This window comes from Neolamprologus multifasciatus, chromosome 4, assembly GCF_963576455.1.
Source record: "Neolamprologus multifasciatus chromosome 4, fNeoMul1.2, whole genome shotgun sequence".
Taxonomy (NCBI): domain Eukaryota; kingdom Metazoa; phylum Chordata; class Actinopteri; order Cichliformes; family Cichlidae; genus Neolamprologus; species Neolamprologus multifasciatus.
In genome coordinates this window covers 8,469,802-8,489,979 of record NC_140442.1, presented here as the reverse complement: position 1 = coordinate 8,489,979, position 20,178 = coordinate 8,469,802, and the positions used below count along the sequence as shown (strand labels likewise).

Sequence of the window (20,178 nt, the reverse complement as noted above, 5' to 3'; positions counted from 1 at the left end):
TTTCCAGCTGGCGCTTGAGAATGCATCATACCAAAAACAAAAATAAGTTCAAGACACAAAATAAGTAACTAAAACTTTCAAAGACCCCAGAACAACTGCCAAGACTTAGCCAAATTGATAAAATGTAGTCTCAAAGAAGACAATCACTAGACCTCTCCACAGGAATGGACAGCAGACCAAGAAACCCCCCATTTCTGCATAAGAGACATCTTCAAGCCAGACTGAAGTACACTAAGGACAATCTGGAGAAAAATTAGACATACTGGCAGCATGTCTTTGGTCAGATATGACTACGTTACAAATAGCTTTTTGACCATAAAGACACTGCACAGGAGACAAGGGTGTGACATGTTGAAAACTACAATTTAAAACACACAATTGATTGCTAGCATCAGGCCCTGGTAGTTTTTGGTTTTGTAAAATAATTTTGTTTACCTGCGTAAAGCTAAAAAATTGAAAAAATAAAACGTGGATGTTTTAAAAATCCCCTACTTATTCCCTAAGTCACTCAAGTCATTCACAAGTCTGTGAATGATACTCATGGCCACTGGTCAGTGATCATGAGAATTTGTATATTGACGATGATGGAACTGAACTGACTGTTGTCAAAGGAGCTTGCAAAGAAAAGCGTCTGGACTTCTTTAAGTTACTTGAAGACGTTTCACCTCTCATCCGAGAAGCTTCGTCAGTTCTAAGGTCAAATGGTGGAGAGTCCCAGATAAAAACCTAGTGGGAGTGTCCCCCCACAGAGGGACAAAAGGACCCCCTGATGATCCTCTAATCGCCTGAGCTAAGGTGTGGAACTGGGTGTGGGTCCCAATCAGCCAGAGTTTCGGGTGAGTTCATTGTGAAACCTGGCCCCACCTTATCATGCGAATTCCTGAGGTCAGATGACCATTTGACCTTAGAACTGAAGAAGCTTCTCGGATGAGAGGTGAAACGTCTTCAAGTAACTTAAAGAAGTCCAGACGCTTTTCTTTGCAAGCTCCTTTGACTACGATGACCTGGATGACTGAGAACCTTCACAGACATATTGCTGAACTGACTGTTAGTCAGTGGTGCTACTTTCAGTCTTTATGCAAATGTACCATTTATAAGGCTGGGGAAACCTGTAGTCAGCTGAAACTGAAGCTGGCTGGTTCTTCTTTTCTGTGCATCTTTGCTGACTTTATAAACGCCCAATTAGGATAACCGCATGTTTTAAGAGCTTCCTTTACATGTGTGTGTTCCTTCTTTTTCCCTTCAGGCTTAGAGGGATGATGTTCTGCCCGGTGGTGGTGTAGGGTCCTAATTACTCCAAGTTTGTGTTCCAGAGGGTGATGGGAGTCAAAGAGGAGGTACTGGTCCGTGTGTGTGGGCTTCCGGTAAACTTCGATGTTGAGGTTGCCATTCTCTTCAATTTGCACAGCGCGTTAATTTGCGCAGTGAAGAATTCCATCATCAAGACATGATGTATAAAAGCTACTTAAGGGGTCGTGTGATTTGAGTTTTATGCCAAATATCCTTCCTGACACAACCCCAAGGGGGATTTGGATCTCTGGCTACAACCTGTTTTTATTGTTATTATTTATTGTTAAATCACATTTTCACATTGTGGAAACTAACATGCATACACACTTGAGGTCAGTTGCTGTCTGTGGCAGCTGTTTTGCTGACATGCCTAAAAGAGGACATGTATAAAAAGGGATATTTAATCCTGAATTTGGATGTGTGGAGCTATTCAGTTTAATTATTCCTTATCAGAATGTGTTTAATCTGTTTGACAAACAGAGTAAAAAGTCCATCTTATCCTTTAACATTGTCCTATAGAAAAGGGCCAAAAGGAGCAGATTTTAGCCTTCTATAATAGTCCTGAAGGAATCCTAAAACTTTACCTGATGGGGTTTAATTGATAATGACACTTCCGTTTAAACATTTATATTGGATATTTTTTCTAATACTTGCTGTGGATTGTCATTTACTTCTAGGGTGCATACAGTGACATCTGGGGCTCCTTTTACGTAAAACAAAAATGTGAGAGCTGCAGATCCCACTATAACCAATAGAGGGTGAGCTGCTAGCTAAAGAGGGTTTAACGACACACGGCAGGAAGGTGAGCAACGAAGACATGCAAGCGGAGATCTGTGGTAACATTTATGTTAACGCATTTAAAATATAAGAACATACAACTGACAAGATTCCTAACCTTACAGGCACTTAGTTAGCTATTTTTGCATGTGTTACACATGCAGAAGTGTAGCATATTAAAGGAAAAACCTAAACACTCACAGTGAGTTCATTCGTTTGATCTATGCTGTGGGCGGATTTAACTGGTTGGGGTCCGTTAAGGGGAGGGGCAATAGAAATCAGTTGTCAATAAATCTGAAGAAGGCTATATCGGTTTTAACCGTAGACAGTACAAAATAACTTTGCTGCAATTCTAACAAATCCTACTTTGCCGACAGAACTTGAATGCAGCATATGAGCTAAACGGGAGCTGAGGAAGAGACTATAGCAGCGTGGATATGTCGGACCCGGCGGCGCAGGCCTTACAACCCCGGCTTCTTCAAGCCCAGTCTGCTGGGTCAGCGGGCTCCAGTACTACTACTACTACTGCAGGCTCAGGGAACAGTGACCCGGTCAGACCAGGGCTCAGCCAGCAACAACGTGCAAGCCAGAAAAAAGCACAAGTCCGAGCTTTCCCACGGGCGAAGAAGCTTGAAAAACTTGGCGTATTCTCCGCATGCAAGGTAGCTAGCATAGCTAGCCAAAGTTCACCATAACAAAGCACTCTTCGGACAGTATTAGCATTACTGTGTATATTCAGGAACAAACATGTAGCACGTAACCTAACATACGTGTTGTAGTATCAGTTTTTAACTGTCAAGGCAGTCTTGTATTTGCTGTATTATTCATATTAAAGCCTCAAAAATGCATTTATTGTTAGGCTAACTGAACAGTCATTCATCTACATACAAAAGCTACAGTTGTGTTATTGTGTAAATGGATGTGTATGGATTATTTGCGTATTTTCAGGCTAATGACACATGCAAGTGCAATGGATGGAAAAACCCAAACCCACCGTCGGCCACACGTATTGATCTGCAACAGCAAGCAGCCAGCCTAAGCGAGCCCTGCCGCAGCTGTGGACATGCTCTGGGTACAAACTAGCATCCACGTACTGCTCACCTTGTAAATGGTGTAATAACGAACAAACGTGTATTCCAGTCATCCATTTACATTTTTCTTTACACCTTAATTACAGCTAATCATGTGTCACATCTGGAGAACGTGTCCGAAGATGAGATTAACAGGCTGTTGGGGATGGTGGTTGATGTGGAGAACCTTTTTATGTCTGTACACAAAGAGGAAGACACTGATACCAAGCAGGTCTATTTCTACCTTTTTAAGGTATGTAAAAGGCATTCAAACATTAGTGTGATTGTGATAGTGGTTCAGTTTGACTCAGAAGTTGATGTACATGACATTTTTTAGCCCGATATAAACTTGTCTCGTTACTTCTTCACTCTTTCCTTCAGCTGCTGAGGAAATGCATCCTTCAGATGAGCCAGCCAGTCGTAGAAGGATCCCTCGGAAGTCCACCTTTTGAGAAGCCCAACATTGAGCAGGTAAATTTTAAGAAAATAGCTTTGGTGAATGTTTTGGTCTTAAGCAGTGTCTACTGACTGGTGAGCACAGACTTTAAATCTTTAAATGTTTTTGTCTTTCTTTTAATTTCACAGGGGGTTTTGAATTTTGTCCAGTATAAGTTCAGCCACCTTGCACCAAAGGAAAGACAGACCATGTTTGAACTGTCAAAGATGTTCCTTTTGTGCCTAAATTACTGGAAGCTTGAGACCCCTACGCAGTATCGTCAACGTACCCAGAAGGATGATGGGACAGCTTACAAAGTGGACTACACTAGGTGCGTTCATTTGATATTAGAGAAAGCTGATGTGTACATTTACTTGTTTCTAAAGTGACTATTGTATGTCAGTCTGTGCAATAAGGCGTTTCTTCTTATGATCGCAGGTGGTTGTGTTATTGCCATGTTCCACAAAGTAATGACAGCTTACCGCGCTATGAAACCACTCAGGTGTTTGGGCGCAACTTGCTCAAGTCCATTTTCACCGTCACCCGACGCCAACTCCTGGAGAAGTTTAGGGTGGAGAAGGATAAACTGCTACCAGAGAAACGTACACTTATCCTCACACATTTCCCCAAGTAAGGACAAGCTTCATTGAAACAGTGTATGCTTGTATTCAAGTTAAAAGGCAACCTGAAAAGCTGCAGAAAGATTATCAGTGTACTTGATGGTGCACTGGACACTGTTCACATTCATCTTGTGGGGATCACGTTATGGTTATTACATTTGTACATGTGTGTCTTCAGGTTCTTGTCCATGCTGGAGGAGGAAATCTATGGTGAGAATTCACCCATATGGGAGGCTGATTTCACCATGCCGGCCTCCGATGGCACACAGCTGGGACATCAGACAGGTGAGACAGTCATAAAGTTGTACAGTTGAGCTTTTGCAATGTGTTTGGTCTATGTGTAAGGCATATGTTTAAAGGCAAATGAAGAGTGAATGTGGCAGTATGCTAGCAACCCAAGAAATCACAAGAAGATTTTTGGTGCAGCACACAACGGTTCAATGAATGTGCATTTTTCTTGCGCAACCTATGGTTGCCAGGAAGTCTCTAGACCTGTGTGACTGAAGGCTTAGTTCCTGTTGTATAGTTTGTAAATATGTCAAGTCTTTTGTCTGTTATTGCAGTGATCAGTCCGGCTTCAGTGTCTGGCTCTCCTGCTCTGTCAAAGTGTCTGAACAGCAGCTCTTCTGTCAGCAGCATGGATACTGGAGGAGCAGAACCAAAGACAGGTGTGTAAACCAACATTAAAACCACCCGCACAGGACTCTAGAATGTCTTGTAATGTCTAGTGCTTAGATGCTGTCAGTGGCCTCTGTGGATCAGACATGTTTTCAGCACCTCCTGTGGGTGCACAATTGGATGATATTTTGAAGGTGAACCAGCACATTGGTTCCTTGTAGTGTTCCTTAAGTTTCTGAACAGTTGTTTTCCAGTAAGGTGGGGGAGGCTATTCACTTTGCATGTCACTGGATTTTACTATCGTGGCTAATCAATATATATTCTCTTGAGATGTAGAAACTTTTTTTCCCCAATCAGACCTTCCTGTTTCATAGATCAATGTCGGCCAATGTTTATGCTTTTTATTGCTTTGATTTGAGAAATGTTGCACTCTTTTCAGGAGAAAAGCGCAAACTTCCCGAGACCTTGACCCTGGAGGATGCCAAGCGGATTCGTGTGATGGGAGACATACCAATGGAGCTGGTCAATGAAGTCATGATGACAATCACTGACCCTGCTGCTATGCTCGGACCAGAGGTCAGTTGGTTAAACTCCATTCTTTAATGTTTGGTTAAGTTCATAACACCTGTGTCATGTCTAGGGATGGGTACCTGTATCACCGGTTCTGAGATAAACGGTAGTAACCAGACCGAAAAGCATCGCACATTTCGGTGCTTTTTTTCCCCCTGAGATGTCATACACTTTGAATTCCAGCCAATCATTTTACCTTTGCAAGCATAGTAGGCGGGCCCAGGTACGTACGTTCTTTTAGAGCAAAGCTACAGATTAAAAATGCCCAAGGTGAAGCGGTCAAAAGTCTGGCTGTACTTCACAGCAAAATATGCAAACTCAGCAGCCTGCAACAAGTGCTTTAGTGCTGATACTGTGATACTGTGCAAAGGAGGTAACACCTCGAATCTGATGAAACACCTGGCGACGTATAGCGTTTTTTTAAAAAGCCGTTTTTTATTTATTATAAATATTATTATTCTGGCACCGTTTCAAAAGTACCGGTTTGGTACTGGTATCGGATAAAACCTAAACGATACCCATCCCTAGTCATGTCTAAGGAGACACCCTGGTCAATTTTCTGTGATCAAAATTTTAACTCACCAGGAAAGGTAACATTTTTAGCATGGAACAATTATGAATGAGTTCAGTCACATTTACTATGATGTGTCATAACAGCCTAAGTGATGGTATTTAAAAAGCTTTGACTTAACACTAGGGTTATGTAAAGAAATTGGTGTTGTTTTGGTACAATTTTAAAGACATTTAATACTGATGTTGTGTTTTGTTTTTTTGTTATGTTTAATATTGCTAGACTAATCTGCTGACACCAAATGCTGCCCGTGATGAGACTGCAAGGCTGGAGGAGAGACGTGGTATCATAGAGTTTCATGTCATTGGAAACTCGCTTTCCCAGAAATCAAACAAGAAGATCCTGATGTGGCTGGTTGGCCTACAGAATGTCTTTTCACATCAGTTACCTCGTATGCCCAAAGAGTACATAACACGACTGGTGTTTGACCCGTAAGTCTAACGTTCTTTCCACATGTCGTGCCACTTGAGGCCCACACATGTTTGACATCTCCGTCTTTTTTTTTTTTTTTTTTTTTAAATAGGAAACACAAGACCCTAGCCCTTATCAAAGATGGCCGCGTCATTGGAGGCATCTGTTTTAGGATGTTTCCCACTCAGGGCTTCACAGAGATCGTCTTTTGTGCCGTCACATCCAATGAGCAAGTTAAGGTATATAATAAGGTGTTAAATTTATACTCAGTAAGAGTTTTCAGTTCAGAAAAACCAGCTTACTTACACGTACCTATAGCAAAAAATAAACATGAATACGATTATGAGCAGTATTGCTGAATATTGTTTTAATTTCTTTTATAAATACGGTGCTTTTTCTCGGGTCTCTTTAAGGGCTATGGTACCCACCTGATGAACCACCTTAAGGAGTACCACATCAAACACAATATCCTCTATTTCCTCACCTATGCTGATGAGTATGCCATTGGCTACTTCAAGAAGCAGGTACTGCAGGCGTGACTTGTGGATTAACTTTCCCTCTCTCATTTTTGTCTTTCTATTAATTTTTTTCTTTTTCCCTCCGCAGGGCTTTTCCAAAGACATCAAAGTGCCGAAGAGTCGATACCTTGGATACATCAAAGACTATGAGGGAGCGACCCTCATGGAGTGCGAACTGAACCCTAGAATCCCTTATACCGAGCTTTCTCATATCATTAAAAGACAGAAGGAGGTACGTCAGAAGTACTCATTAAAGCAAACCTTGTTTTTCTTCATTTTTGTGAACATGTCAGTGTGTTTCTTATGAGATACATTTGAAAATGTCAATAGATTATTAAGAAACTGATTGAGAGGAAACAAAGCCAGATCAGAAAGGTTTACCCGGGTCTCACCTGCTTCAAAGAGGGAGTACGACAGATCCCAGTGGAGAGCATTCCAGGCATAAGTGAGTGTTTGTTTGTTTTTGTGTTTGTGTGTATGCACCCTGAAAATATATATAATAAAATTCTTATTAATGTTTTACTCACAAGTATTTTTATAAAAAAAATTTTTGTCTTTCTATTCAGGAGAGACAGGCTGGAAACCCAGTAACAAGGACAAAGGGTAAACTCTGGATATATTTTTAAATGATGTTGCTTTGGACTGTGACCTCCCCTGCAGGGACACTTTCATTGAACAGATTAAGATTTAGACATGACTGAGTAGTGAAGAAAACAACAACAAAAAAAATATAATAAGAAATACCTACTGAAATATAAAAGTTGTTATGATTTTGGTATTAACGCTAAGATGCCACTATTGTTGGTGTTCAGAAATGTATTCACCTAACTTTAGCTTTTCGTTGTGTCTTTAAGTCTACAGGTCCTCTAAGTGTAGTCAAAGGTTTACTTATCATTTATATCTTTCATAGGAAAGAGGTGAAGGATCCTGATGTGCTATACAACATGCTGAAGAACCTTCTCGCCCAGATAAAGGTGAGGATCACCAGAGGCTGTATTCGGAAGTAGTATTTGGGGCTTAACTTCAGGGTTAACCATAGATTTTTGCTGTTATAAGGGTTAACTCTTTTACCAGAGTGCATCATGGTGCTAAGAAGTTCCCATAAAAAGCGTCATCCATGAGAGGTGAAATGTCTTTAAAACAAAACAAAAAAAGTCCAGTTGTATTTGTTTATTTTCAAGCTCTCATGGCTACCATGACCTGGATGAGTGAGAACCTACACAGACAAGTCACTTGGATGACTACTGACTGCAAATTTCCCTAACCTTATAAACAGTACATTTGCATAACAGTCAATTTGCATTGACTAACAATGGACCGTGAGTTCAGTTTCACGATCTCGAGTATTAAAATTGTCATGACTATTGATCTATTTCCATGGCTACCATATTCACGAAGAGTTTGGGAATGGCCACTGTCACAGTATTGTAAAGCCTGGATTATACTCTATTGCAGAGAAGGACAGCTGGAGACCCGACGGCCAAATACTCATTTCTGTTATACTTCCGCTGCCTGGGCATATGTGTAGTTTGTGCATTGTAATGTAATTCTACACAGACAAGTCTGTCCAGTCACAAAACAACAAACAGGCACATGGACATTCACGTATATCCTCGGGCTTAATGTCTGATGACGAAATTTAGGTCACAGCCTGCCCAAGCGGAGTCATGGATGCTGAAAACATGAAAACCGCTTTAGATGGTGAAATATGTACTCAAAGGCCCCCTCCTCAGTTCAAAACTGGTCACTGCCTTTTCATACGATTGACCTCCTTGACTCTCCACTCAATCACACACCATTGCTTTGGATGCATCACTTGTGTGGACTTCATTTTTTTCTAACGTTGTAGTTTTCAATTTTTGTAACATAAGCTCCTCTGCTGCCAGCAGTTTTGTGTGTTTGTCATTGGACACTTAAGGAAAAGAGATTCTTGGCATGTCGAACTTGCTTGCAGGTACAAGCCCCAGCTAACACCTGAGTGGAGCACACACAAGGATACACCCAGCCTAACAAGACCTGAGACTAACTAAAACTTTGTCACCTCTGCAGACTCATCCTGATGCTTGGCCCTTTATGGAACCAGTGAAGAAATCTGAAGCTCCGGATTACTACGAAATCATCCGTTTTCCTATTGGTGAGTAAGCCTCGCTTAGATAATATGGCCCCCCTGCAATAGTTTGCAAATCTCTTAAAACCTAGCAAATCTGTCACTTGAAGAAAAAAAGGGGTTTCTTTTCAATTTGATGGCAGCAACATTAAAAAGGCTTGGTGGTACAGGGACTATATGTTTCCCACTGTGTAGCATCCTCTCTTTTATCAAAAGTCTGTAAACACCTGGGAGCTGAAGACAATAGCTACTGGACTTTCAGGGAGAGCAGTGTTGAGCCCGTTCTTGTCTGATATAGGATTCTAGCTGCTCAACCGTCCGGGGTCATCTTTGTTGTATTACTGGTTTCATGATATGCCAAATGTTTTTAATTGGTCTTGACTGCAGGCAGGCCAGTTTAACACCTGGATTCTTCTACTACCAAGTCTTCTTATTGTAATAGATGCAATAGGCAACTTAACATTGTCTTCCTAAAAAATGGGTGGCCTTCCCCAAAAAAGCTACCTTGATAGATGCTGCTGTTTTTTTTTGTTTTTGTTTTTTTTAAATGCCCAATCATGTTACTGATCTGTTGTGGATTAACCTAATTTGTTGTAAAATGTTCTTCCCAACTGTCTTGACGCATGCTCAATCATCCAGGTAAGTAAATCACAAAAAGTGGCTTCTGTTCATCTGGATGTAGCGTTTTCAGTGGGAGAAATATTTTCTCTCATCCAAGTGACTTCCTCAGACTGAAGAAAACGCTATGACCAGACAAACACAATCAACTTTTTGGGGTTCCTCCCAGCTGTTCCCTTTGAATCCAGTTTACTTTTCCAGTTGCTTGTGCCTATGTTCCACCTTGTTTTTGAGATGTGTTACTGCCATCAAAATGGTTTCTGTGATAATATAGATAATGTATGGGTTTGAGATTTTCACATCATTGCATTTCATTTTTGTTTACATTTTACATCCCAGTGTTTTTGGAATTGGGGTTATTGTTTATGGTATTTAAGCCATTACCTTTTAATTTATGCAGATTTTCTTTGTCCTTGTTTTGCCCTCACAGACCTAAAGACTATGACAGAAAGACTCAAGAACAGATACTATGTGACCAAGAAACTTTTTATTGCCGACCTACAGCGAATCATCACCAACTGTCGCGAGTACAACCCCCCAGACAGCGAGTACTGCAAGTGTGCCAACACCTTAGAAAAGTTTTTCTACTTCAAATTAAAAGACGGAGGTCTGATTGAGAAATGAAGCTTGCCTCAGAACTATTTCGACTGACAAGGAGTTACTTTCACAGCGGCCAAACGCCAAGATAGAGAAGATTTTTAGCCATTGTCATATCTTGGTTAAGAAAAGGTTATTTTCAAGGGAAAAAAAGAATTGCTGAAAAATTGTTGGACTTGCATCACAGCCAGTTGAATACTACAGGTTTCAAAATGTGATCCAGTTAAACTTACCTGATGACGTCTTCTTTCAGTACTCGCAGTGGGTGAATAATCTGCTAATACATGTTTCAATGAGTGTACCAAAGTTACAGGTCCAAGTAATAATGCGACTTTCCACCATTCTTTGTAGAGTGACAGATTCAGCTTTGTTGCATTTTACAGGAGCCAGTGTTTAAGTAGTAAAGAGTTCATTTAAAAAAAAAACAACAAAAACTGGACCTTGGGACCTAAAGCCACGTTGCCTTCCATTACTGAGACACTTGAGCATCCCAGCCATTTTCATAGGAATTAATATAAATGCTCTAAGGGGCAAAGTGCTTAGAGCACTTGAAAAATGGGAAGTACTTTGCTAAGTAGTACTGAAACAATTGAATTAGTCATTTGTTTAAAAAAAAAAAAAAAAAAAAAAAAAAAGAGTAAAATTGTTACTCTCACATGAAGTGCAAATTCTGAATGTTTGCAAGTGAGGACTTTTTATTTTTTTTGCTTTCTTTTTTAATATTTACCATCTATTGATTTTGATTTTTTTTTTTCTAAATGTTTGACTGTTGGTCATGATAAAAGAAAATTGTCATTTGGATAAATGACTAATTATGAGAACAGCACTGCAGATGAAAATAACTGCTGGTTGCAGCTCTACTGTTAAGACAAATTGAGGCACTCCGTGATGGACTGGGCATAAAATACTTCCAGCACTTGTGTGCTAAAGAAAATAAGTCAAAAGTTACCTTAATAGAAACGTTTTCATGCTAATATAATACTTATTTATACATAAAATATAAAACATAATGTTTATGCAGCATTCCAAACGATTTTGATGAGGTCACAGTTAGTATAGCTTCTTTTCCAGGTGTTTACTGTACGTGTTTGAACTGGTTTGTCCTGTAGGACTGTCACCTCTACATAGGGAGCGTTTTGTGTGTAGCCTCACTTTTGTGGTGGTTCCATGTTTAGTTGGAAAACATTAGTTTTTGTTGCAAACACAAAAAACAGGGGAGGCAGCCGTTAATCAGCAGTCCTGTATAGATTATGACTTTTGGAAAGAGAACATGACTTGTTGACACTGTTCGCAAGCTGTGAAAGGTGTTAATGCATGGCTACAGTTTACAATGTGCATTAAAAAAACAAAACAAAACCTTCAGGCACAGTTGCAGGGTTTTTTAAGTGTTTTTTTTTTTTTTTTACTTTGTTTTTGTACCTGTTTTATTGTTCATTTACTGAACATTTTTTGCTCAGCAGTCAGTGTCAGTGCTTCTTAAGATGCATCCGAAGGGAAGTAATTGTCTAATTGTCTTTTTTTTTTTTTTTTTTTTCTCTCTTTTAAACTTTTCATCAACATCGTATGTTTGCGTGTGGGTGTGAATGTCTGTTTTGTTTTGTACTTGAATCATGACAAGCTTTGAATTGTTGGAGTGATGTCAGTGTTTCGTTATTCAGGGTTGTCAGTTACGTAGTTCATCCTCAGACTACCAATGTTGCATTTCAGACTTTCTTAAAAGGTGTCTGAGGGAACCTTCCAGCTGTTTGAGGATGGCTACTGTTGAGTTATGGTTTAAATACCGTTTACTGTAACTGTAATACTGTTCACGACAATAAAGTTGTTGGGGTTGTTTTGTTTTTTTGGTAAATAATTCTTTTCATGGTCACTTGGCTAAATAAAGAAGGTCACCAACAAATACTTTTAATCTGAGGGAAAGTATTACTAAAATCATAAAAGGCTTTTTAGAGGAAAGTGAACATTATAACCTAATAACACTAGAAATGTGTCAGGAATAAACCCATCAAACGGCATCGTTTATGTAAAATCTGCTAATGGTCAGTTAAATCAACACAGAATCTCTAAGCCGGTATGGATTAGAGATCCATCTACGGGAGAGGCAGCTCAGGGTTCAGTAGTAATGTGTCCGACATGTCCTGTGAACCTTTTGGGTAGAGCTATGATGGTAAAACTTGGAATCTCAATCATTCCCACGGTTGTTGGAATGATAACTGCAGGAAAAGGAGAAACTGCAGAAACGATGGTTCACCAGGGCAGTGGCGATGTACATTACTACTGGACGCTTGACCTGTCAACCTCTAGACCAGATCAGATAAATTGTAAAATGTTGACCACAGCTGAGGAGAGATTAGCTGAGGGCTATGATAGACAGGAACCAGATGAGATGCACATCACACTTAGGTTCAAAATGACACCAGGACCTGATAATGTCTATACTGACAAAGTGATGAAACTGGGTCCTCAAAGAATTACTGTAAAAACTGTATACACTGATGGTAAACAAATGGCAGGATGTAGTGTGATAATTTCTGAAGCAGCTCAGCAACTTTTCAAAGGAAAGGTGCCACATGTTTCACTAACTAAGTGTAGCACAGCTGAGTGGGAAGATTTAGCATTTCTAGTGGAGCAGGGAGAGCACACAAAGGAATGGCAGCAATGTGGAGGGGGGTGGGAGACAAACATGCATAGCAGTATCTTCCATATGAAGCTGGGGTGGGTGACACATGCAACACCTCAGGTACACTTAAAAGGAAGTGAGAATGAAACAGCAGAATGACATATGGTAGACCTAAATGATCACCCTGAGCTTAAACAAATTCCAGACATCTTGTGGTCAAAAGGAAAGACTGATGTAGGGTTAATGAAAACGGCAAACCCTGTAGAAATAAAGCCTAAAACTTCATACAGACCTAGAGTGAAACAGTATCCCCTCAAACCAGATGCAGAAGTAGGGATCAAGCCTGTGATAGAAGACATGATTGAAGCAGGAATACTGGTAGAGGCTCCAAATGCAACATGTAACACGCCCATTTTTCCAGTGAAAAAAGCAGATTCCCAATCGTGGCGCATGGTTCAAGACTTAAGGGCTGTAAATCAAGCTGTAGAAAGTATTGCACCATGTGTTCCAGACCCTCATACCTTGTTAAATCAGATAAGACCTGGTATGACACATTTCACAGTGGTAGATCTAAGTAATGCTTTCTTTTCCATACCAGTGCATGAGAACTCGCAAGGTTGGTTTGGATTTACATACCAAGGTAAAAAATATACTTACACTAGATTACCACAAGGTTTTTGTGACAGTCCGACCCTTTTTATGCAGGCAATAACTAATTGTCTGTCTGATTTCATAATACCATCCCATTCACAGATTTTAGTCTATGTGGATGATATTTTGATAGCGTCCGACTCAGAACAAAATTGTAAAACTACGTCTATTGCACTATTGACACATTTAGCAAAAACAGGGAATAAAGCGTCACTTTCAAAGTTACAGTGGGTGCAGAAGGAGGTGAAATTCCTAGGTCACCAGCTTAGTTCAGCAGGAAAAAGCATACATCCAGAGAGGAAAGCGGCTATTTTAGCAGCTCCTAGGCCGGTAACAAAGAAACACATGATGCAATTTCTAGGATTGACCAATTATTGTCGTTCATGGGTACCAAATTTTGCTGAAGTAAGTCAACCACTGTTGGACATGATGTACGGTGAGACTTTAGCTATGTCAGATAGTCTAAGCTGGACTCCAGAGGGAGAACAGGCATTCTGCACGTTGAAACAACTGTTGACAAGTGCGACTGTGTTAGGATTGCCTGATTATAATAAGCCATTTGTCCAAACAGTTGACTGCAAGGGACATTTCATGACTTCAATGTTAGCACAAGACAGCGGGGGAAGAATGAAGCCAGTAGCTTACTATTCTAAGAGATTAGATCCAGTTGCTTGTGCTTTGCCTCCATGTGTGAGATCAGTATGTGCAGCGGCTCAGGCCATACAATGTTCTGGGGAAATAGTCTTATTTCACCCTTTGACACTGCTAGTTCCACATGAGGTGGATGTTTTGCTACTACAGACTAAAATGACATTTCTGTCACCTGCAAGACATTTGTCTTTAATGTCACTCTTACTATCACAACCACACATTACCATAAAGCGGTGCACAATTCTAAATCCGTCAACCCTTTTGCCAACAGAGGAAGAGGGCACTCCTCATGAGTGTAGGGACCACGTAGAGAAGGAGTGTAAGCCGAGGGATGACTTAACAGATGTGCCACTTGGTGAGGGAAAGGTTTGGTTTGTTGATGGTTCAAGTTTTAAAACAGCAGAGGGACAGGCTAAAACAGGGTTTGCTGTAGTAGATAGTGAGAAAATTATCTGTGCAAGACAATTAGCATGTTCTATGTCTGCTCAAGCAGCAGAGATAGTAGCTTTAACGGAAGCGTGTAAAGCTGCAGAGAAACAAAATGTGACAATATACACTGATAGCCAGTATGCATTTGCTACATTACATTTCTTTGCAGCGCAGTGGGCAAGACGAGGTATGACAACTTCGACAGGGAAACCTGTAGAACACGCCAAACTCTTGCAAAATCTGCTGGAAGCAGTATTATTACCCAGTAGAATTGCCGTTTGTAAATGTGCAGCACATACTCGAGGGAAAGATCCAGTTGCATTAGGGAATGCTTTTGCAGATAAGATCGCAAAAGAGGCAGCTTTAGGAGCACATGGTGTTCATATTTTAGCAGTGCAACACCAGCAGACGTTGCCTATTACACCAGATGTATTAGCGGACATGCAGACACATTCGCCTACTGCAGAAAAACAGTTGTGGCTCACCAAAGGAGCGAGCTTGCGGGATGGTGTTTATTATCTGTGTGATAAACCAATACTGCCTAAGAATTTGTATAAGACTGCTGCTATTTTGAGCCATGGGCTTTGCCATGTCTCCACAGGGGGAATGATGGCAGCAGTAGAGCAACATTTTTATACTCTAGGATTTAATACTTTTTCAAAAAACATTTGCAGGTCATGTATGATATGTTGCAAGCACAATTCTCAGGGTAATTTGAGACCTAAGAGAGGGAAATTCCCGAGACCCAGTCACCCATTTCAAGTTATTCACATGGACTTTATAGAACTGTCCAACTGTAATAACTACAGGTACTGTTTAGTGATAGTGTGCCCTTTTTCAAAGTGGGTAGAAATCGTCCCATCTAGGAAAGCAGATGCCATTTCAGTTGCCAAAGCAATATGTAAGAATATCATCCCGGAACATGGGATTCCAGAGACCAAGGATGTTCCTGTGCTTTTATGTTATATGACCCTTTGATCAGCAGCATGCCACACACACACACACACAAACACACACACACACATTCTCACATAACACACACACAGTGCCTTGTCATTTGTAACCAAGGGGGGTTACGGGGGGAAGGTACGTGTTGTAAACTATTGTTTATTGTGTGAACGTTGTCAATAAAAGGGAGCAAGAGGGGCCAGTCGAGGAGGTCATTTTGTGATGTGCTGAGGTACGGACAAGGCCCCCCTTGCAAGTAAAAAGATCGATCGCTGTTGCCTTGTCTTTCTTTCATGGGAATAAGTTCTGGGATCAGCGGGGTCTGACTTTAGACCCAACATTTTTTGGTCCTTCGGAGCCGGAACCCAAGATTTTTGCCGCACACTGAGGAGAGAGAGGACACGCCGCAGACTGTCGACAGCCAGGCCGTAGGGTGCCTGATAAAGCCCTGGAGTGTTAAAATTCGCGACCAGGCCGGCGAGATAGCGTCTAAACTCCCCTCGTGGACGGCGACTGACGGGATCCTGGACTCTCCTGTGAACGAAACGCAACACAACGGTAGGCAAACCGAGAGCGTCTCTGTAACCGTGTGAATGAATGTGGAATTTTAGATAGGAACGCGTCACTGAGACTGCGCGGGTTTCACGCGAGTCCAGGGGAGCGCTGGTTGCGCGGTTTCACGCGAACCTAAAACAATAGAGAGCGGCTACGTGACCGTGCGGATTCTCGCAGGTACGTGAGCGCGCCAGCCGTGCGAGAAGGTCGCAGGCTATTAAAGAAATAAACGGCTCCGTAGCTGCGCGGTTTCACGCTGGCACGGGAGTGCGTTGGACTGTGCGTTTTGGACCCAGGTCCATGAGAGCTGTGCGTGTAGACGCAAGCTGCCTGGTTTCTCCGCCGAAAGGAGGATAGAGCTCTATAAAAAGGACTCCGCAGATAAGTGCGTTGAGTGTATGGTTTCTCCACCAATATATAAGGAGGAAAGAGCTCTATAAAATAAAAGGGACTCCGCAAATAAGTGCGTTGAGTCTATGGTTTCTCCACCAATATATAAGGAGGAAAGAGCTCGCCGCGGTATAGAGAGTTTAAGATTATAGGCCTTAAAAAGTGTGAATGAATGTATGCGTGTGTGAGTGCCAGTAAAGTGAACGCAGCAACACAAAAGGAAACCTAAGCGGTGTTAACGTAATTTTGTGACCTGTTGTGTACACATAGCCTGGGTTTTGAGGTAAGGTGTTACCTGCCGCAAACTTGAAAGAATTGTTATAATGGGGAATAAAATGTGTAAGTCTGCCTTAGAAGGGGATGTAAAATTTATGGAGAAATTTCTACCGGGCAGCACGCAGTATGTAGATTGTTGGCGGAAAAAATATGGATTTGAAGGGACATTAGTGGAAGTTAAGTGTAAAATGCTTGTAGAAAGAATAGCTGTAAGTGTAGCAGGTAAAACAGGGAAAGTGAAGCAGAGGAAGGAACTGCAGTTAGCAGTTGCTAAGTTGTGGCTGGAGCAGGCTCAAAAGAGAAGAGAAGCACAGAATGTTAAAAGAGCAATATTGCAAGCAGTAGTTGTGAAACCTGAGGATGAAACCACAGCTCAATCCACTGCAACTACTTTAGAACAACACCGTAGAAAAGCATTAGAAAGAGCAAGAATGTTAGCAGAAAGAAGAGTCAGAGAAGAGTGTGAGAGAGCAGAGGCAGAGGTGGAGGAGAAATTAAAGGCTGAGTATGGAGAGGCATTAGGAGCAGTATGGAGTCCAAGACAGACTAGGCAGGGCAGGAAACAGAAAGTAAAGTTAGTAAACACAAACGTCACAACCACATATCCATCCCTGACACAACATAAAGAAACATATGGTGTTTCTGTTCCAGAGTGTGAAGATGAAGAAAGTTTTTCTCCTGATCCATTCCGTGAGGTGAGCACTTACCCTATGGTAGAGGTTGCTAACCCACATTATGGAGTGGACAGGGATGGCAACCGCACTATTCATGTTTACCGGCCATGGACGGAGTCTGAATGTGCTGATGCTTGCAAGAGCCTTGGAGACCCATTGACTAATGTTGATGAGTTCGTAGCTCGACACAGACAGCTTTGTTCTTCATACCGTTTAAATGGACAGGAAACTGAGATTACTTTTAGGAAATGTCTCACCTATAATTGGACCCGTGTCAGAGGACAATACACAGGTAAAGGGCCAGGTGATAACACCCTGCCCTACGGAGATGCAGGTCTCGTTGTCCAAATTAATGGAGTGTATGATCGTCTCAGAAATACTTTTAGAACAACTGCAGACTACACCAAAATCTCACAATGCACACAGAAGGAAGGAGAGGATGTTCATGAGTATAGAGGTAGATTAGAGGAAGTGTTTAAGAAGCATAGTGGACTTGAAGAGAATGCAGACCCAGCAGGCCCCTATCAACAGCAGCTGAAACATGCCTTGATGAGTGGGTTTTATCCATCCATTGCAGATTTTATTAGAAAGCAAAATGTAAATCACTCCACAGATGGAGTGACTCAGTGTATGAACTGGGCAAAGCATGCACAGGATGTGATTAAAAGAAAAAAGAAAAAATTGCAAAATACACCAAATGTTGCCACATTTTATGCTGATGAAGAATCTCAGATATTTCTTCAGGGACAGACTAAACGTGGCAGAGGCCGCGGAGGAGTTAGAGGAGGAGTCAGGGGGGTCAGAAGTAATTGGCCACCCCGGAGAAGACAAAGGAGCAGGGATGAGTGTTACAGGTGTGGAAGAATAGGTCATTATATTAAAGAGTGCCCTGAGGACCTACATGAGGAGTATAGACGACCAGATCCACATAACCCCTCATATAATAAATGACTAGTATCTGCTGTCACTGCTAATACACATGCATGTTTAAACACCCCATCAGACTGCCAAAAACAACAACCAGTGCCCCAAACCATAGATTTGACTGAAGTTTTGTTGAATTTATCAGGGAAAGAAGTAAAACCCTTTCGCACATTAACAGTGCAGGGAAAAACGATACAGTTTTTATGTGACTCAGGAGCAGATAAAACCGTCCTGAGGGACGGTCTAAAGTCAGCGGGGTCTGACTTTAGACCCAACAGTGTGCCTTTAGTTAAGGCCAGGTATGATCCGCTCAAATGTAAAAACATTGCGTGCATATAACTAAAGTGACTGTTATCTATAATGCATCTTTATGCTCTCTTGTATGATTGTGTATAATAGGCTTTAGAGTTCTGTTTCCTGATGCAATGAAAACAAGACGGGTGTATCAAGGGCGTGGTGCATGCAAAAACTGATTAAAATCTACAACACCCTAAGGTTTACACAGTACTAAGATATATTTAGGGTAACTTTTCAGTTGGCCTGACACTTTCAACTGGAGGTTTTATCAGGAAAAATATTTATTTTGTTCAAAAATACTTGAGGCTTGTAAAGGCTAGTGGATCATAAACAGTGCTACCTAAACCAGTTAGATAAAATAAAGAAATTAGTCATCTCGGGCAAAAGTCCAGCTCCTCAGGGTGAGGAGGTGGTGTTTTTCAGTTGTGGTTTGTTTCTTGTCAAAGAATGCAAATTCTTAAAGGCGTTTCGGTAAAATCTAATGTGAAAAACAATGAATTGTGAAATTTGAATTATTTATGGACACACCAAAAACAATATATTACTTCAATGTACAGTAATGGTATACTTTACTTCTTTTCATGGTATTTTTCATTGATTTCTATTAGTTATAAAGAACCTAAATTCCCTGCACAGTTACCTGCAAAATGTCTTGCTGCTGTATTATGTAAGGCTTGTAAAACACAACTGCTTTATTGTCAGTGACATTTAGGCTTTGTCACTGCATTTGAGTTGTGATTTGTTGTTCCTCCAGAGCCTCCCTCAGTTGGCCCATTCTGCACAGAGCTTTTGATTTCGTTTCTCTGTATCACACAACCCGTCCACTCCCATTAACAACTTTATTAAACCAGAAAATGCATGTGAACACATTGTGTGAATCAAAGCACGCCTTACTGTTGATATTTTGTGCTGTGACTCACATAGTGGATAGGTAATGGAAATTACCAATGGATTTATTAGAACTTGCATATTGTTTACACAGTGCTGTAAAAAAGTAGTAAAAATTCCTACTTGGAATCAGCTGGGATGTTTTGTACATTAACTTTAGCTTATCCTTTTGCAACTTTCACAAACTTGCCTTCATACTATGAAAAATTAAACGAGCTGGATTGCTTTGAAGTACAACCCAATTCCAAAATATGGAGCCCTATATAAAATGTAAATAAAAGCACAAAGCAATGGTTTGCAAATCTCATAAACCCACATTTTATTCACAGTAGAACATAGTAAAACACACCAAATGTTTAAACTGAGAAACTGTACTATTTTAAAGAGAAAAAATATGGTCACTTTGGATTTGATGGCAGCAACATGTTGCAAAAAAATTTGGTAGAGGCACGTGTTCACCAAAGTGCAGCATGCTCTCCTCTTTTAACGCTTTACGAGATCTGCAGATAATTGCATTTTGTTTTTGATATTTTACACGATGTCCCAACTAATTACAGAGCTTAGAATGAAAGCCACAGGAAGTTTCATAACAACGTTTCTTCTCTCATCCGAGAGGCTTCTTCAGTTCTAAACAGCCAGTCCAAAAAAAACATGCATGGTGTAATATAGAAGAGC

General features: G+C 40.9%; 2 protein-coding genes across 4 annotated transcripts; both read left to right on the top strand.

Annotated features, from left to right (window-relative positions):
• The first annotated feature begins 2,032 nt into the window (after window positions 1–2,032).
• Window positions 2,033–12,109, top strand: kat2a (K(lysine) acetyltransferase 2A). Of its 3 annotated transcripts, none has more exons than XM_085156052.1 (19): window positions 2,033–2,126; window positions 2,445–2,729; window positions 3,016–3,139; window positions 3,245–3,390; window positions 3,519–3,608; window positions 3,723–3,904; window positions 4,012–4,203; window positions 4,372–4,478; window positions 4,757–4,861; window positions 5,251–5,387; window positions 6,175–6,383; window positions 6,476–6,602; window positions 6,777–6,887; window positions 6,970–7,113; window positions 7,212–7,326; window positions 7,448–7,484; window positions 7,792–7,855; window positions 8,931–9,015; window positions 10,037–12,109. In XM_085156052.1, exons 2-19 carry the CDS (start codon window positions 2,505–2,507, stop codon window positions 10,228–10,230), a joined length of 2,394 nt encoding a protein of 797 aa, XP_085012178.1. In that variant the 5' UTR covers window positions 2,033–2,126; window positions 2,445–2,504; the 3' UTR covers window positions 10,231–12,109. The 3 variants fall into 3 exon arrangements, with proteins under 3 accessions (XP_085012178.1, XP_085012179.1, XP_085012177.1); XM_085156053.1 differs by lacking the exon at window positions 2,033–2,126 and adding an exon at window positions 2,160–2,269; XM_085156051.1 differs by lacking the exon at window positions 2,033–2,126 and having other exon boundaries at window positions 2,330–2,729.
• Window positions 12,110–15,492: 3,383 nt separating this feature from the next.
• LOC146519728 (uncharacterized) lies at window positions 15,493–18,571 on the top strand. The gene has a single exon (XM_085156066.1). It carries the CDS (start codon window positions 16,768–16,770, stop codon window positions 18,343–18,345), a length of 1,578 nt encoding a protein of 525 aa, XP_085012192.1. The 5' UTR covers window positions 15,493–16,767; the 3' UTR covers window positions 18,346–18,571.
• The last annotated feature ends 1,607 nt before the right edge of the window (window positions 18,572–20,178 follow it).

What these genes read in the sequence shown, in the direction of transcription:
- kat2a (XM_085156052.1), top strand. Translation starts at nt 2,505, where the DNA reads ATGTCGGACCCGGCGGCGCAGGCCTTACAACCCCGGCTTCTTCAAGCC. An exon ending in ATCCTCACACATTTCCCCAA is followed by an intron (nt 4,204 to 4,371) that starts GTAAGGACAAGC and finishes GTGTGTCTTCAG; the next exon opens with GTTCTTGTCCATGCTGGAGG. An exon ending in TCATTAAAAGACAGAAGGAG is followed by an intron (nt 7,114 to 7,211) that starts GTACGTCAGAAG and finishes AAATGTCAATAG; the next exon opens with ATTATTAAGAAACTGATTGA.
- LOC146519728 (XM_085156066.1), top strand. Translation starts at nt 16,768, where the DNA reads ATGGGGAATAAAATGTGTAAGTCTGCCTTAGAAGGGGATGTAAAATTT.